Genomic DNA, 18,072 nt, shown 5'->3' with positions numbered 1-18,072 from the left:
AGCATGGAGACATACAAGTTCCATATGGTATCCTGTGGTATATTGCTACTCAGATGGCAGGACCGAAGTTCATCTAATCACACCACAACTCTAATGCACAACTGCCTGAGATGTAACTGTATGCCGGGTTTTGCAGAGAAACGAAAACTCCTTCTAGGGGTTTGATTTTTTTTGACAAAGTGTATAAAAAATAAATCACCCCTCCGCCCTCTTTCTATAATAAAAAATTAAAACATCACAAAATTGGTAATGTCGCAATCGTAACTAGCCACATAAAAAGTTAGCACATTCTTTAGCCTGCAGGGTCATGACAATGGACAGCGGCATCTAAAAGGCTACAAGCACAGTCCTCTCCAGTTGCAGGAGCTTCTGTCAGACTGTCAAGGGCAGAAAATACGCCCATGTGAATAGAACCTACCCTGTGCTCTGTGTGTGTGACCTGCATAGTGCAAAGCTTTGTGTGTGATCAGTGCAGTGCGCATTACAGGGCTCTGTGTGTGTGACCTGTGCAGTGTAGAGCTGTGTAACAGGCAGCACTCGTGGGCCTTTCTATTGTACAGTACATGTAGGGCATGTAAAAGGTCCCGCAGCAGCACAGCCCCGAGCCCCCAACATACAGGTCCCGCAGCAGCACAGCCCGGAGCCCCCAACATACAGGTCCCGCAGCAGCACAGCCCGGAGCCCCCTGTGACATAACAGCCCGCAGCCCACTGGGGTCGGCAGGTCCTCCTCCCGGGGATGGGTGTGGCGTCACTCTCCTGCACTGCGAGCGCTGAGCAGGCAGGGGGCAGCACTGTCCCCGCACACAGCCGGCTACTTTCCATGCAGCGTGCGCCTCCGCAGACATTGTGGCTGGGTAGACAGCTCGTAGGAGCCGGATCAGGGCTCACACTGCGGACTGCTAATGGGCAGCGACTGAGCCCAGGAGCCGCGGGAGCCCAAGAGCCCGGAGTTGGGTGAGTTACTGCACGTGTGCGCGGATGACAGCTGTGAGGCTGAACTTCTGTCAGCAGAGCCCCGGAGCGGTAATGTGTGGCACCTGCCGGGTACAGCCTGCCTTATCTGCTACACACTGCCTCTTACTCCTGCAGCACATCACTCATTTCACCCCATGCTGCAGAACATTGCTCACAGCTGTATGACAATGATGTGCATGTACCATAGCAAGTGCGGGGTTAAATGGCGAGAACTTTCTATATACTTTCTATGTACAGTGGCAGATATGTAAGATGACTAAATATAGCAATGGGACAGATGGGTGTACTCCAGCAGATATGGGGTTAAGTTCTCACTTTGTAAAAACAAGATGTAGAGCAGCAGCTTTAGGGTTAATTCTGTGCAGTCTTTTAGCACAAGGACCAGAGATTACTGCAGATCATCTCTATAGGTGGCAGGAGCAGACAATGGCCATCATGCAGTCAGATAGTGACAGGAGTGCCACATTATTCCTGGTGACCCTTAGGTGAGTCACAGGACACAGCTCTGGGCATATATATATATATAATATATATACACACAGAGCTCTGGGTATATATAGACTGCCAGCAAGTAGGGCTCAGCACTAAGATTACTCCGTTTCTAATGTTCTTTATTACTTTATAGCCCAAGATGAGATTTGGGCTTCTGTCTCCTTTTTTGTCTACACATATACGCACAAGTAGGGGGCTCATGTATTAAAAGAAATGCACAATAGTGGTGTAATATGCATCAATGAAATTGTACAAGGGATGTTTGCAAAATTTAGGAGCTACATTGTCAAGAGTATTCTGCATCAGTCACAACAGTATTAGAAAATGCCACATATATAATGAATGTGTTTTAATTATGCTCTGAATTTGTTATAAAGGTGTGCCATTGTATGGAGTGAGCTATTGACAGGCATGTGCAAAGAAAAGTCTTCATGTTTGCTGCAAGTGTTATTTTTAAAAAAGTCTCAATTTAAGCCATTTGTGATTAAACAGATACATTGTATGCCATAGCTCTTGTACTCATCTGTGTGCCTCATACTGGATTTACTGAAGTAGATTCTAGATTGCCCAATACAGACCCTACTGGGGTCTCCATGAACTCTGAGCATTGATGGGGCTTGTAGCTTCAGCTCTGTCAGCACCAGTTATTATCCGGTATCATTGTGCTAATACAACAATATAAACCAGGATCTCGGGTGGGAATCCAAATGGCATCTGAGCGTTTTTAAACTGGACTGATAGAGAGAACCCCTTTTAATGCATAAATATTGAGGACAATTAAGGATTCTGCACGCATGACTATTTCTGCATCTACTACAGGTTGCATACTATCAGTACAGAATGGATTGGCCTTCCTCCATGTGTTTCGCTGGTGATAACAATTCCTTCATTTGTTTGCTTTATATTGGGTTACATTGGGGTTTGCCCTGCCGTAACTCCAGGTGAATGTTAATACCGTGGCCTAATAATCTGTTTGAAGAGAGCTGTTGTTTGCTGTGATTTAGCTTATGCGTCTTATGGGTGATGAGACTTTAATGTGTCTTTTCTGTTTGAAGAGAAGTCCACAAGATGTTATCACAGCTGAGAAAATGTGGGAGAAGCTTATTGTGTTTATTCAGCTTATTATTCAGTTCCAGGCAGTAGAAAGCCTACAAGAAGGACGGGTAGTCTATTAGTACCTGCTTATTTAGGAACATCCTGTGATAACACACTTACTAGGAGCTGATACTGTGGAATGTAGGCACAGAGGACATAGCCTTCACTTTCAAGTTTTGGCTGAAGTCCATGGTTCTCCCTTCAGCAGGTGGAGTTACTATTCACATGATCCAACTGCTCAATGTTTCCTGCCTTGAAATATCTTAATACACTGGTTGACATGAGCCAGCAGGTCTAATGATTTCATCTTCTCTTACAGGTTGTGCACCCTGGATTTAAATCTAGAAATAACTAACATTCAATCAGGATGGCGTCAGCGGCACTGCAGTTTATGATTGGGTTAGCTGTTTACATCAGTTGTAGCACCGGATCTTCACAGCCACAGGCGAGAGTTACTTTGACATTTGATGGTAAGAAATACATCCTTTATCTCATAAGCTCAATTGCACCAGTCATGGGTTAGTATGGTTTAGGCATATGTCTGTTTCTGAGCAAAGGCTAATCTCTAAAGAATGAGAATGTTAGACATGAAATTGAGAGCTATACATTTTTGTATAAAGCGCTATAAGGGTAAAAGTGCAGAGTGTCATGCCAGCACCACAGGCTTAGTCATTGTACTGTCTGGGCCTGATTGATTCATCTGCTACTGCATGCTGGATTCCAGTCAAGGTTATAACTGGCTGTATACTTTACATACTATGAAAGACATATGAGAACCTAGCGCAGACTTGGCAGTGTTTCCTCTTATTAAAACCAAACTTTTTTTTGAATGATCTAAAATTGCTTACAGAATAAATGCATAATGGAAAATAGTATGATGTGTAAGCCTGAAGAATAGTAAGACAGTGGTAAATAGAGAATGGAAAATGTATTCCCTTTTTTTTGTGTCTGAAAACAGCTACTAAAGTTAGATTGTTGTGCACTTTCCTAAAATGGGACCATATGTAGCAGTCTAAGTGGTGGTGGCTACATAATATTGTATATTTATTTATCTTTGTGCATTTCTAGTATTTTGTTAAATGTAACATGTAAAAATACGAGGTGTTTATTATTAGTATCTTATTGTTGTTCTTTCCTATTTACTAACGGATGTAGATAGCGTTTATGCATCTTATCAGTCACACAAGGTTTTCTTTGAAGGATCCAGTTCCATCAATGCAATACTTTCAGCTGTAAACGAATTACCCAACATGTGGCGGGACTGATGGATTGTAGGGGGTTTCCATCTTTAGATTTAATTTATTGGCTTAGATGTGTCCTTGTGAATCTTTTCCTCTTTCTCCCTCAAACAAATGTGACTTGACAGAAATGCAAATGTAATGAAGGTCATAGGAAAAATCAATCATTGAAAAGCCCAGATGATGGCAGAATGTTTTCAGAGAAGCTGCGTCTAATGTTGCAGAATCATTTGACCTTGTGGTTTGCTGTAAAATATCTGTTTACTTTGTTACAATTTACTATTATGCTTTTAGATATTAGTAAACCTGGTGAGGGACGGAAGCCAATACAAGGTTGGCTGCCAAACAGGAGAGTCCGTTCTACCTATTTCTGAATTAGAGAGTGCACAACAGGATAGTTGACTAATCTATAGGACTATATATATTTCAGGTGGTCCCTATGCAAATTGTGGTCATATACAGTAGGGCCATGTACTTAATGGTGGCTTTCATGTGCAGCAGCATAGCTGGCTGTCATACAGCGTCATATATTTAATGATGGCCTATGCACAGATAAGTGTTTGCGCTGGAGCCTATTGAGTCTGATTCATATTAACTGTGCTGAATGCACCTTGTGGCTGTGAAAGTGATGTGGTCATCTGTTATGTAATATTAGAGTTGTGAGGGGTTGTAGATGTATAAAGTGAGCTGTATTGTTGTGATGATGATGACCCACAATTATTTAATGTACATTATAAATGGTATGGACGGTATTTTCACAGCCATTGTAAACAAATACAATGTGCTTCAAGTAAACATGCAGGTTTCTAATTAAATTATTGTATGACAAGGTTTTTCTCTTTACTGCCAGGCAAATCTTATTGACATTTTAAGACCTATACTTCTCCATTCATCCTATTACTACCTCAGAGGCTTCATTGCTCCCATAAAAACTTCTTTTTAAATTGAGTGTGTTTTGCATGAAAATAAGCTCTGTGGTTTCCCTCTGGTAAAAATATTTATGAGCTGCAAAGTCTGCTACCACATAAGGGGAGGTGAGAATAGTAACACTGATTGTTATCTTAGTCACTTGATTAATTGTAGAATTTCCTTTGTCTTACTTCCAGCTTTCTTCTAAGACAAGGTGTTATATTTGGAGCATAGCTTGCTACACTCCAAAGCAGTGAAGTTATTGGAAAATATAAGAACACAAAAGGGAAAAAAATGCAATAAGCTTATGTTTGCTTCCCCATGTTCCTCTGCGCCAGCGTTGGATGTGGCTCACTGCACTAGAAGCTGCTGCTCCTGTCCTGTGTACTTTTGTATTTGTCTTGAAACTCAATTTATGGATGGTATTATAAGCACTTGAAGAAGATCCCACAATCTCATAACTATATAGCAGTCGACCGTCCGGAGTCCCTCGTCACAATTCAATTTTGGGAGATTTGCTCTTTCAAATGTATCACCACTGGAAATATCCATAGAAATATGCATACTGTGCAGGCATTAAGTTAGATGTAGTTATTAACATAAGTTCCTATTCAATAAATGTAAAAATAATTACTGAATATTTTCACAATATAGGACATGACTTAAAGTAAAATGGTATGTAACAATGAAATTCAGTAACCTTGTATGATGGGGCATGTAGTGCAGTTACAGTATAGTCCCTGATGAGCATATGTTGCCGTACATGAAGTGGGAGATACTACTTGGTGGAGAATTCAGCTGCGCATGAACGTAACAGCTATTGTCAACCGTTCATTGAGTTTTCTCTTCTTTTGTTTTATAAAGATGAATAGTGTTTACTGCTGATGTTTCGGCATCATCCATGAGAGATTTCCTGATTTGCATGCAGAGTTAGGCAGATCTCTCACTGACCTCTTCCTGTCTATAGCTGTCCTTAGATACATGGGCTTAGCAAGTAAATGATTGAAATCCAGAGTATTTTCAACTTTGAGGGTACGTTGACATGTAGTGGAAAATGGTGCCGATTTTCCGCAGTAGAAAATCCACATCAAAACTGCAACAAAAATCACGTAAAAATCTGCGCCATTGGTGCGGATTTGGATGCGATTTCTGTATGCTGACATTCAGCAGATTTCACCTTTTCAATTGACCAGGTGAAATCTGTTGTCAATCCGCCATTAAAAACTGAATCAAAATCATAGCGCCGGTTAGAAGTGATCTGCAGGAATGCTGCCATCCAATAGGTGGCGCTGCAGAGGTATCGTTCCATCTTCCCTATTTGCATATTGTAGGAAATAGCCTGCAAACGAGATCCAGGACAGTTACTGATGTAGTGACAATGGTATGATTACACATGAATATCTGTGACACTCAAGTATATTGTACGATGGTACATATATACAGTAACATCCAATGTAAAAATACATGTAACTTTATGCTAATAAATATATTATACCACTCAGACAAGACGGATGTATGAGCTTTGAGGCCCAAATAAGTGGAATTTAAGATCCTAGCTGCAGATTGGATTATGGCTTTGAACAATTCTTTGGCTTTAACACTATTAAAGAATGCTGCAGAGGAAGTCCGGGACGCTGCTTTTTCAAATGAGTAAGGAAGAAAAAAATGGTATAATTTGCTTTAGTGTCAGAATAATAGTTCTAGTAATAATTCAATAAGACACGGGGAAGTGCAGGATTTGTAAGAAAAGGCCTTAAATCATTTCAATCCTTTCAGTTCCAATTATAGTGGCACCAGAAATGTGACATTTATAATAGAAGTCAGCAGCCCCATAAGTGATATGTGTGTTGTATAGCTGCAGTAGACAAGTGATGGGGAAAGGTCAGCCATATCTAGTACTGCTATTATGCTGAGCAAGTTGGGCATTACTAATTCCAGCAGGAACCTCTTCCTTTCTTCTTATTTCCAGGTCTTTTTTGTGATCAGAGTTAGCTTGGGGTCTATTCATCATTGCCATCTATGCATAAAATTGGTGCATTAGTTTTCAGTGCTTCCATTAAAGAAACAGAATGACGTTTTCTTGATTACTCATATATGTTTAAGTGCCCGTTTAAATAGGTTTCCGCTTATTGTTCACTTATCCCGCTGCTCCGTAAATGTCTCTAGTTAAAAGAAACCTTCACTGAAGAACATGCCAGCTCCTGCAGTAACTCCTAATGTTGGACTGAGTGATTGCTAACTGTTGTTACCATTCTCTGTGGTATATTACCAAGGAAGGCCTGAGAATTGTGCATTTATCAGATGAAAACTGGCAAATGATCCTGACACATAAAGTGATGCTGGATGTGTGCAGAATAATTGAATTTCTAAATGCCGCCTCATATGTTTGTATTCGTAGTTCATTGGACATTAAATGAAAATTCCACATTTAATTGTATTAATTTTTCCAAGTCTTGTTGATCTTTCCCATATAAGTATAATTAAAGGAATTAGCACTTGAATATTTTCACATTGCAAAATTTGATTAAATTCTTCTTGGCGCAGGGAGAATGCACTTGACCTGTGGCCTTTCCTAAGCCTGGATGTGTGAGCAGTATGTGGAATCAGCAACTGGATGGGTGTCTAGACCCAAATGTCTCTCAGTAGTATTTGCTTTCTATATTAAATGCGTCATAGATTTGGATGTGTGCCATAAGGTCCTGAATGTATGCCTGTCTGTGTGGCCTTAGTGCTGTTATGTCAGCTTCACGTTTTAGCAAAACCTATATAAGGTTACATCCAAGGTATAATAGATAAAGTTGGAGGGCTCGTATCATTGTGTAGAGTATATTAATGGGCTTTGAAAAAAGTTGTACGTTGATTGTTGGCTGTTAGGCTAATTTCACACGGGCGAGTGCGATATCGGGCTGTGACAGCCGCGGTGGAGGATAACGGAGTTTCTCCCATTGTTTTCAATAGGGAAACCTTGTATCGCATCATGTGCACCTAGCATGTGGTGTGATGCTGCCACCGGCCTCGTTGAAAACAATGGGAGATGCGATACAAGAGCATGCAGGACGATAAAACGGGTACTGCTGTATCTTGTCTCCACTGGAACTGTGGGTGGAGACAAGTGGTTGAACTGCTGGAGTAAAATGGGACACCCACAGCTGGCTATTGGTCCCCTACTCCCAGATAATTTCCACCTCTAGCCCCTCATCTCGCCTCCCCACTGCTGTCAGGGTCCCTGCCGCTTGGATTTTATCTGCTCCCCGCTTGGGACGATAACTCTTTCCCCAGTAATCTCACGTCCCTGCTGCTGTCATTGTCACTGCCGCTTGGATTTATCGTCTGCCCGCTCCGGGGCTGTCCGTAGTGACTCTCCCCAGCGGGATGGCATCAGCGCTGCAATATGTCTGGCGGTTTTAGGCCCCCCCTCCCGTCACCACTCTCTGCTCCACCGCTGTCCGGACCCCGCTGTCATTCTCTGTGCCAAACTTGCATCAGCGCTCCCAGCATCTTGCAGTGCCGATGGCAGGCCCCCCGGGACACTTATAATGGACAGTGCAGGAGCGGGGAGGCAATAACTCCAAGAGCCAGGGACAGTGACCGCAGCGGGAAGGTGACATTACTGGGAAAGAGTGCTTGACAGGAGCAGATAAATCCAAGCTGCAGGGACAGTGACAACAGCAGGGAGGTGAGATAGGGGGGGGGGGGGGCAGGGGGAATTAGCTGTGTTGCGATGCGGTAAAAGAAAAATCACTTATGCGTATGACCCTATTCACAAGTTGTATTTCTCGCAATGCACAAATCTCATACGATTTTTCTCGGCCATGTGATGCCGGCCTTAATCTTTGACATCACTTGAATGGGAACTAGAAAAATGTAAAGAGAGCATCTGGTTAGTTTAGTGCAAAGACTGCAAGGTGTGTAAGCAAAGCCGAATATACGGAGGGTACTTGGGCACATAAGTTAAAGCATCCACCATCTTGGGTAGCCTAGAGTGTTCACCATTCACGAACCTTGATAGGCATTTATTGATCCTTATGAGCCAAAAAGAGATGGAGAGGTAGGTGGACATGCATGGGTGTAGTTCTCTGTTTTTGAAGTCTAAGGGAGTCGCTGTGATAGAGTCAGGTGGAGTCTGAGCCTTAGCAATGGGATAAAGGCTACCTCCAACCTTAATCCAGCCCAATTTATGAACTGCACAAATCTATGTATATCAAATATCAGGTCACTGTGTATGCCACCCTTCTCTCACCCCTTTGTTTCTGTAGAGCCAGAAATGAGTGCTCTCCTTGCAGCTGCTATCACACAACTATAGCAGTTCTCGTTAAATTCTTATAAACATTTGTTGATTGCATAACAGATGCGCTGTAATACATTTCTTGTCCCTGGGGGCCGGTAGCCACAGTATTTTGTCAGATTTGACATTTTGTGGTCTACGTTATTCAAGGGATTTGTGCTTTCTCTTTAGTTTTTATCTTGCTGCCAATTTCTGGAGCTGCTATGCAGAATGATTGGAATGTGTATTCTCGTGGACTAGGATTTTAATATGTAACTTTTTCTGGCATAGTTATAGAATGCCTACATGTACATACAAAGGATGAGTATTTCTTCACTCCTGAAATGTCTGGAAAATTAGAAATACAGTACATAACATCCTTATTTTGGTTGGGACATTTCATAACTTCATTTATGCCATAGCCGCAATGTGTAATGTGTTTTTGTTCATTGTGAAATCATTGGCATACTATACTAGGTTATGCACTTTTTAATAATAGCTATGATGCCAACATATAATATAGCATTTCTCAACAGAGTTCAAGAAAGGGGTTGAGAGCTGTTTGCAGTAGTCATTACTGCTGCTCCATTCAAAGTCTTTTGGCCTGACAAAGACAGCGAGTGCTGTACTAAATTATGTTATTGTACTCGCAAGAAAGCCCGTTGTGCAGAAAAATGTAATGGTCTCTAGAAAAATGTTGCAGGTCATTTCTTTCATGTTTCATGAAACCTTCAAATGCAGAATTGTTTGCAGGATGATAATCCTCCTAGGGCAGGAGCCTTGAGCCTCCTTTGAATGTTGCCCCACCTTTTTGTATAGTTTTCCTGAGTTTTTTTTTTTTTTCCCTCTTTTTTTTTTTTTATTATGGCTTTAAATTTTTTGTCTTAGTCTGCTACCTTCACATGTAGCAGATTTCTGTGTGGATTTGCATCAAAATTTTGGTGTAGATATGGATTCACTTCAAAATTTAGGTCAAAATCTGCAGGTATGTTGACTTCAATGCAGGTTTCAACTCTTCAAATTCAGGTGTGGATTTTGACGTAGATTTTCTTACAAAGTGAGTTGATGCCAATACGCCCTGCCTTTTGCATATAAGGATTCTCCTTACTTGACTGACAATTTAATGACCCATGTATTTTAATGTGTAGAAATGGAGAAATTGTATCTTACTGGTTCAGAAGTTAATCAGTTATTAGAAGCTTCACTAAATATGCAATTGATTTTCTGTTACGAGTGCCAGGAGGATCATGGGTTGTTCAGCAGTTTTCTGGTCCATACAATATCTTGTCTTGGCTTTCTTTTACATGGAGGTTGAGGTTTTGTACAAAATACTATAAAATTGCATGTGGATATTTCTATATTAATAGTCTGGCAACCAACATACACTTTAACATATTGATTTCTGAATAAGCCTTTTTATTACCTGCGTGTCACTATGGTCAGAATTGCTTTTTTTTCCTGTTCCATTATTTTATATAGAAAACATTTCCATTGTTGAGTCTTCAGCCATCAGTTAGGTTTGGTTAAAAGGGTTGTCACAGCAAGAAGAATGTTGGAGCAGGTTTCCATTGCCTGACAGCAAATCTTAAAAATAGTGAGGAGTTGTATATTAGATGCCATCGGGTTTAGTCTACAGATTAACAAAATTGCCTCAGCCTCCCTAAAAATCCTAGCAGGGCTATGATTTTGTGACAAGTTCATGTTTTTGGCTTGTAGATAATATTTCCTTTGGCGTTGCACAGTCAGCTCATTGTTACTTATCAATCTTGATAAAAATACAAACATGGCTGTCTCACTCAAAACTAAAATTAGAATATTCATCTGATGTTCTTCCAAGGCACAAACATTTATGTATGATGATAAGAACTGCTAAATTTCTGCATTACTTGAAAGTTTAAGCCCAGAACTGAATCTGTGTTGCATCTAGATGAGTTATTACTCTTTGTAAGGTGGATTTCTTATTTAAAGCATACCTGTCATTTTAGGTAACTTTTCAGGATAAGCTGTTGTGTGTACATGGAAAACTAAACTTATTTCTGGCTATTGTATGACTTGTATCCTACATTTCTCAGCTGTTTTCCCCTTCTGCAGGCTGTATATCAAGTTATCAGTTTTTTCTTAGCTTTGGCCCCTTATCTCTCTTTAGATTCCCTTCAGAAGCCACATCAACAGCATTGAGGATATTATACTATAATTACTTTCCTAGCCTCTCCTAGGGTGGATTTTAGCACTACATTGGGTAAAGGAGAAGTTTATCATAAGCAGAGAAAGAAATGCCTCTTCCTTAGTGCTATTGATTTATGCAAAGACTGTTTAAATGACAGTGCCTATTTAATGTACAATGGTACAAATTTGCAGGGATCTAAAAAGAGAATCAATCACGGTTTAATTGTATTTCCTTGCCATATAGTCAATATGCAGGGTGACTTATTGAGTGGTCATACTTTCAATGCTTCACAAGACCATGGCAAATGTATAATAAACTAGTATGGATCTGTTTTTAATAAGCAGTGCTTTAAAAAGCAAGTTGGCAGGCTGATGTGAACCCACTTTGCCACACACGTATTTGGCTTTGCGGAGGCAATACCTGTTAACCATAGTTTTGACGCTTGACCCCTCCTCCAAGTTGGATACAGTCTTAATTTGACTGAGGTGCGGCACCTGATGTTGTGTACAGGCACATAGTAGTTTGACAGGTGATGGTCTAGTCTGGTGGCACAGGTGCAGAGGGTTGGGGCAGGCAGAAAGATATGGCATAGTGCAAAAAAACCCAAAACAGCCAAGGTTAGGGAGCACGGAGTTTAAAACAGTAAGGAGTCGGAGGAGGAGTCAAAAACCGGAATATACAAATAGGACTTTGTCACAGCGGCTAATGAAGACTGATTATTTAGGCATCCTTCATTGGGAAAGAATGCATAATATTTGTAGCTTGAGATGTAGAAGATGGAATAAGAAAGCGGGCTGGCCATTTAAGACTGGGCAGGAGCATGTGCATGCTCTACAGGGCACAAACTGAAGAATCTGAGCATGAAATGGACAGAGATCATAGTGCAGGGTAAGAGGAACGGCAGAACCTAATCGTGGATAATAGACCCAAGTGGAACTGCGGAGGAAAGAAGCAATATGGAGGTCAAATTCCCCATCACTGTTTTTCTCACATCAATAGCAGAATTTGGGTATCCTCTGCATTACCTTCTTTGAATGGAGGCAGCAGAGGGCTTTCTTGCTCTATTCAAAGGATACAGCTGCTAACTCCTGCGGGGGCAGAGGGAACTGCAGGGAATTTGTAATCCCTGTGTGGTTGCTTTATCTCTCTTTATAAGTCAAGTGGAGAATTATAAATTAATCAGTGTTAGATTTGAATATGCATTCTCTTGGGAATATCCAATTAAATATGTCAAATTTTAAGTGTCTTGTAGATTTTCAGTTTTGGTTATTAGTGATTGTAAAGTCAAGGGACAGTCTAATCAGTCTGAAGAAGCTACTAAATTATAAATATTCACAAGTAGCTATTTTATTTGAGATGCACTATGAAATTCGGGAGGATCACAATATAATTTATTTAAAAAGAAATCTATTGGATGTCTGAATGAGGACAAGCATGCAATTTAGTGAAGAACACGTGGATTCATGATAAAGATGATTTGTGGTAACTCTAAACTGCTTGATTATGTTCCAGAATGGCTTCAGTTTGATGACACTTCCAATTGTCACTATAAATCCTTTATAATGTTGTGAGGCATGTTTTGTGTAGAGAGAAACTAAGGGAACAAATCCAAGAATCGAGTCTGTTTACTTTTAAGTCTGTTTAAATTTGCATGGAGGTTTTCACCAGGGATTCTAATACATTTTAGTTTTTCTTAAGAACAGAATGTAATGTAGTAACTTAATGATATGGTTCCTTGGAATGTGTGTCCTTAAAAGAGAGCTGTTTTTCCGAGCTTTCCAGTGCATTTCTTTATTGATTTGTTGTTTAGATGTTTGGAATGATGTTAGTATATTTGGTTCCAAAGATTTCAAGTTCAGAGACATCTGTGTAAAGTGTAAATAAAATATTCTGTTCAGCTGTAAGACCAATGAGCAGAACGATGAGGTCAAGTGTTGCACCACAGACCGTCAGAAACTTAATATTTCATGCCTGCCTGCTGGAAAACTGTGTGACACATTGCTTCCATATATGAGGCATCTGAAGAATATCGCCCTGACGCTTGTTACTCTCCACTGAAAGTCAAGCGCTCCCTGATTTTAGAGAAGCGGGTGTTGTTTTGGTAACTTCTGATGTACAGCCCAGCAACGTGTAGCATTAATTGTTAATGTCCATGGTGTCAAGGACCAACAATGTACAGAGCACCTTGAGAATTTGCATTCAAGGGACCAAAATAAATGAATTGGCAGCCATAGTATGTAGTGTGAGTTGGTATTAGTGTATCTTGACACCACCCAGAAGAACTGGTGGAGTCAAGCTTGACAGTGGGGTGACGCCCCCAGGAAGTGATTGGTTGCAAAGCTGGATGGGCTGCAGGTCCTGGCAGCCCACTAAGCTGATGCTGCATGTACAATGCAGGGAGCCGTGCACCTCCGTTCTTCCCGGCCGCCATGGAGGCACGCATTGGGCCTGCTGAAACCCCCTCACCGCCAGCCAGCCACAAGAAGGCACCCCACTCTGTGTTAGAGCGCAGAGCCGGGTCAGAATTAGGGATCCCACAAACGTGTTTGCCGCTGCAGCCGCCATTGAGGCCCCTCCCCTGTACCTTTGCTTCCCCCCGGTCAGCATCAGCGACAACACACCGTGCAGCCACAGAAGCAGTACAGCAGCGAGGCAGCGGAAGCAGCTTTGGTGGCAGCGTCTGCGGGCCCATTCCCTCTGCCCCCCTTTGTCTTAAAGCGCAGAGGGGGGTCGGCATCAGGGAGGGCAGAGTGAGGTGAAGCGGCTTTGGTGGCGGAAGCAGTGGCGGCCCCGTTCCCTCTGCCCCTCCTCCTCCGGCGCCATCTGACTTTTGTACAAGGTGCTGAGCAGCACAGAGAACACAGCAGCAGTGGTACACTGCACAACACCAGGGAGCCAAAGGCAGCTAACAGCGATGCAGCACAGGGAGAACTAACAGCACCTTGTATGACTTTCAGATCTTGACCCAATCGGCAGCTAGGGGTGTGACGGACATTCCCCCTGTCAAAACCCTAACTTCCGGTGGCGTCAAGATGCACTAATACGGTGTGAGTCTAATAGTTTCATTTTACTGATTTAAGAAGGTTTTTTTTTTTTCCAGTTTTAAATCTGTTTTAAGTAATTTTTTTTGCATGTGCCTGTTCTCCACCTTCTCACCTCTCTCCATCACCCCTTCTAAATCCCATCAGCTTATCTAACATACCTCAATGCAACGAGCGCTCGGTGTGAACTATACTCATTATAAAATAAAAATCAATGAACTAGAAATAGTTGTTGGAATCTACTGAAACTTTAAACATATGATTGTAATTGGTAAACAGTGGATATAAGTCTTCACACCCCTGTTAAAATGCTGTATTTGTGTCATGTTAAAAAAAAAAACAACAAAAATTAATGATTTCAGATTTATTTGTACTGTCAATGGGACCCGTTATCTGTACAATACCATTGGAAAACAAACTGAAATCTTTTAGGGTGGAAAAAAAAATGCACTCTCTAAAACTAATACTTTGATGTACCTTTTGACTTTGACAGCATTCAGTCTCTTTGGGTGGGTGTCTATCAGCATGGCACATCTTGACTTGGCAATCTTTGCCCACTATTTCCTTTGGAATTTGTCAGATTGTGAGGGCATATCGTGTGTAGCGCCCTCCGGGTCATCCAATAGATTTTATAGCTGAGCCATTCCAAAATTTTGATCATCTTCTTTTGTTGATTTGGAGGTATGCTTTGAATTGTTGTCGTGCTGAAAGGTGACATTCCTATTTACTTTCAGCAGGTCTGATGGTTTTGTGCCAAAATAGACTGATATTTGGAACCGTTTACAATTTTGTCCATCTTGACTAAAGCCCAAGTTCCAGTGCAGAAAAACACCCACAAAGCATAATGATTCTTCACTGTTTGTATGATGCTCTTCTGGTGATGTGCAGTGTTGGCTTTGCACTAAGCATATCTTTTTGGAATTTATGCCAAAAAGTTAAACCTTGGTCTCATAAAACCATAATACGTTCTCCTACATATTTTTGGCAGACTTCATGTAGGTTTTGGCAAAACATAGTCGGGCTTGATGTTTTTCTCTGTTAGAAAAGGCTTCCATTTTGCCATCCTACCCCACAGCCCAGACAAATGAAGAAAAGGGTAGATGGTTGGCACATGCACTACACAACCAGTACTTGCCAGGAATTCCTTCAGCTCCTGTAATGTTGCTGTAGGCCCCGTGGCAGCCTTCCAGACCAATTTTCTTCTGCTCTTTTTTTATCAATTTTTGAGGGACATCGAGTTTTCGTTAATCTGACTTTTTTTGATGACTGTCTTTACTCTGTTCCATGGTATATGTAATGCCTTGGAAATGTTTTGGTACACTTCTCCTGACTCATAACTCTCAACAAGCAGATCCCTTAGATGTGTTGTAAGCTTAAGGCCTCATGTCCACTAGCTAAATGGATTTGCGGATTCCGCAGCGGATTTTGCCCATAGGGAATCATTGGCCATCCGCGGTCCATTAAATTGATTTTTGCACCCGCGGATGGCATTTTAAAAGAATTGCGTTTTTCACGCAGGAGAAAAAACGCGGCATGCTCCATTTTGCCGCGGATCGGCAACATTGCTATCACACTGATAGCAATGTATGCAGATATCTGCATGCAAAAAAATAGCATTTAATGCAAATCCGCCGCGGGAATCCGCGGCAGATTCTGCGCGGATTGTATTTTTCGAGTGGACATGAGGCCTTATGGCTTTTGTTAAAAAAGGCAAGCAAGTAACTGTTAGGAAAATCCTACTAGAACAGCTGAACTTTATATGGGGTAAATCAGAATTGCTTTAAATAATGGCAGCTGTGCGCTGACTACTATTTTTATTAGGAGTTAAATATGATTGGCTAAATCTGAATACAACCACATTCCCAATTATAAGAGGGTGTTCATACTTTTCCACCCTAAATGATTCCACTTTTCCAATAGAATTGTACAGATAACGGGTCACATTGAAGGTGGACATAAATCTGACATTATTCATCTTGTTGGATTTTTTAACATGACAAAAACATAGCTTTTTAATAGGGGTGTGTAGACTTTTTATATACACTGCAAGTAAGGGATTACAATATCAGAACAAAAGGATTATTTATTGTGGAAAACTGAATACTTGAAGGGAAGCTCTAGTAGCCTGTTGTACCACCTCTAGCTTGGATGCAAAATATTGTACAGGTAGGCATGGAGGCATACGTATTCCGTATGGTATCCTGTGGCATATCTGTCCACATTTGCTGTTATTGAGCCTCCAGATCGAGCAAACTTGTAGGCTGTCAGTTGGGGCCCCAGATGGTCCCATACATGTTCTACTGGTGATAAATCTGTTGATTGTGCAAGTGTGGCAATGTTGTGGAGGCATTCTTGTGACAGCCTTGCTGTGTGTGATTAAGCAATATCCTGCTGGAAAATGCCTCTTGTGTTGCCTCTCATGGCAGGGCTTTCATGTGGCTGCAGGATGTCTTGAACGTATCGCTGACCTTGCCACTTGTACGACTACTAGGAAGGACCGACTGTCATATGCGAAGGTTCCCCAGACCATCACACTAGCAGTGGGGGGCAGTGAGCCGCTCCACAGCAAAGGCAGGATTGAGACGCTCACCGCTAGGTCTCCAGATACAACACGGCCATCGTCCGTGCCCAAACTATACCTGGATTAATAGCTAAAAACAATCCAGTTCCACTTCAAAGCAGTCCAGTTTTGATGCTCATAACACCACTGCAAACAGAGGGGTTCGTTGGTGGGTGTCAAAGGCAGTACACTTAATGGGCACTGTGAGACCAAATGTCCTTCAACCAAACACCTGAAAAATGGCTCCGACAGACACAGGGGCCTGTAATGACTATGCCTGTCTCTGGATGGTGGACAATGAAACAGTTGTACCTGTTCTTGTTTGTTGGTTGATCAAGTGATCCTCTCTACTGGTGGTAGACCATTTGTTGATACAACAATATTGGATTCCAATAAAGTACCCCCTCTCAAACCTTCTAATTATGTGAAATCTCCAGTTGAATCAGAGGCATGTCTAAGGGTCAACAAGCTCTTCACAAGGGGAAAAAGAGGTTGACTACACACAAGTAGCTTCTGAGAGCCTTCTTATAGGCCAAAAACCCCTTTTATCTGCCTGAGATGTAACTACATGCCGAATTGTGCAGTAAAACAACTTTCTAGGTGCTTGATGTTTTATGGTGCGTGTGTGTGTGCGTGTGTGTGTGCGTGTGTGTGTGTGTGTGTGTGTGTGTGTGTGTGTGTGTGTGTTTTGTCATTTAAAAAAAAGGGTGTATATCAGACCATATTCCCCAAATTTTCTAAAACTTAAACAATAAATTTATATGCCCCCTTCCAAAGATATAACCTCCTTATTTTTGCAACAAAATATCTTGCTGTTGGGGTGGAAAACTGCATCCAATGGGCAATAATAAGCTTCTGCCCCAGATACAATGTTCTCTGACTTCTCAAGAGTATGCCCATCAACAATCACTAATATACAAGCTCTGGGATTAAGACCAATATCAACAAGATATATTGTTTTAATTATCTCTACTACCCCATTCTAAAATTCACACAACTTGACAGACCAAGACCAAATGAAATCCCAGACCAAATGAATTAAATCTGCACCATCCATGCAACATTTCAGAAAGTTTAAAGGGGTTGTCCCGCGCCGAAACGGGTTTTTTTTTTTTCAATAGGCCCCCCGTTCGGCGCGAGACAAACCCAATGCATGTGTTAAAAAAAAACAAAAACGTTTAGTACTTACCCGAATCCCCGCGCTGCGGCGACTTCTTCCTTACCTTAGCAAGATGGCCGCCGGGATCTTCACCCACGATGCACCGCGGGTCTTCTCCCATGGTGCACCGTGGGCTCTGTGCGGTCCATTGCCGATTCCAGCCTCCTGAT

General features: G+C 41.6%; 1 protein-coding gene across 1 annotated transcript in view; it reads left to right on the top strand.

Moving 5' to 3' along the window:
• The first annotated feature begins 804 nt into the window (after positions 1-804).
• SEMA3C (semaphorin 3C) overlaps positions 805-18,072 on the top strand; it is a 156,729-nt gene continuing 139,461 nt past the window's right edge. Inside the window, exons 1-2 of the mRNA XM_066592009.1 lie at positions 805-956; positions 2,884-3,034. Coding sequence (XP_066448106.1) covers positions 2,932-3,034 — 103 coding nt within the window. The 5' untranslated portion in view covers positions 805-956; positions 2,884-2,931. The remainder of the gene's footprint in view (positions 957-2,883; positions 3,035-18,072) is intronic.

Source organism: Eleutherodactylus coqui, chromosome 2 (assembly GCF_035609145.1).
Source record: "Eleutherodactylus coqui strain aEleCoq1 chromosome 2, aEleCoq1.hap1, whole genome shotgun sequence".
NCBI classification, from domain to species: domain Eukaryota; kingdom Metazoa; phylum Chordata; class Amphibia; order Anura; family Eleutherodactylidae; genus Eleutherodactylus; species Eleutherodactylus coqui.
The sequence above is the reverse complement of the archived record's forward strand: the minus strand, read 5'-3'. Positions and strand labels throughout refer to the sequence as shown.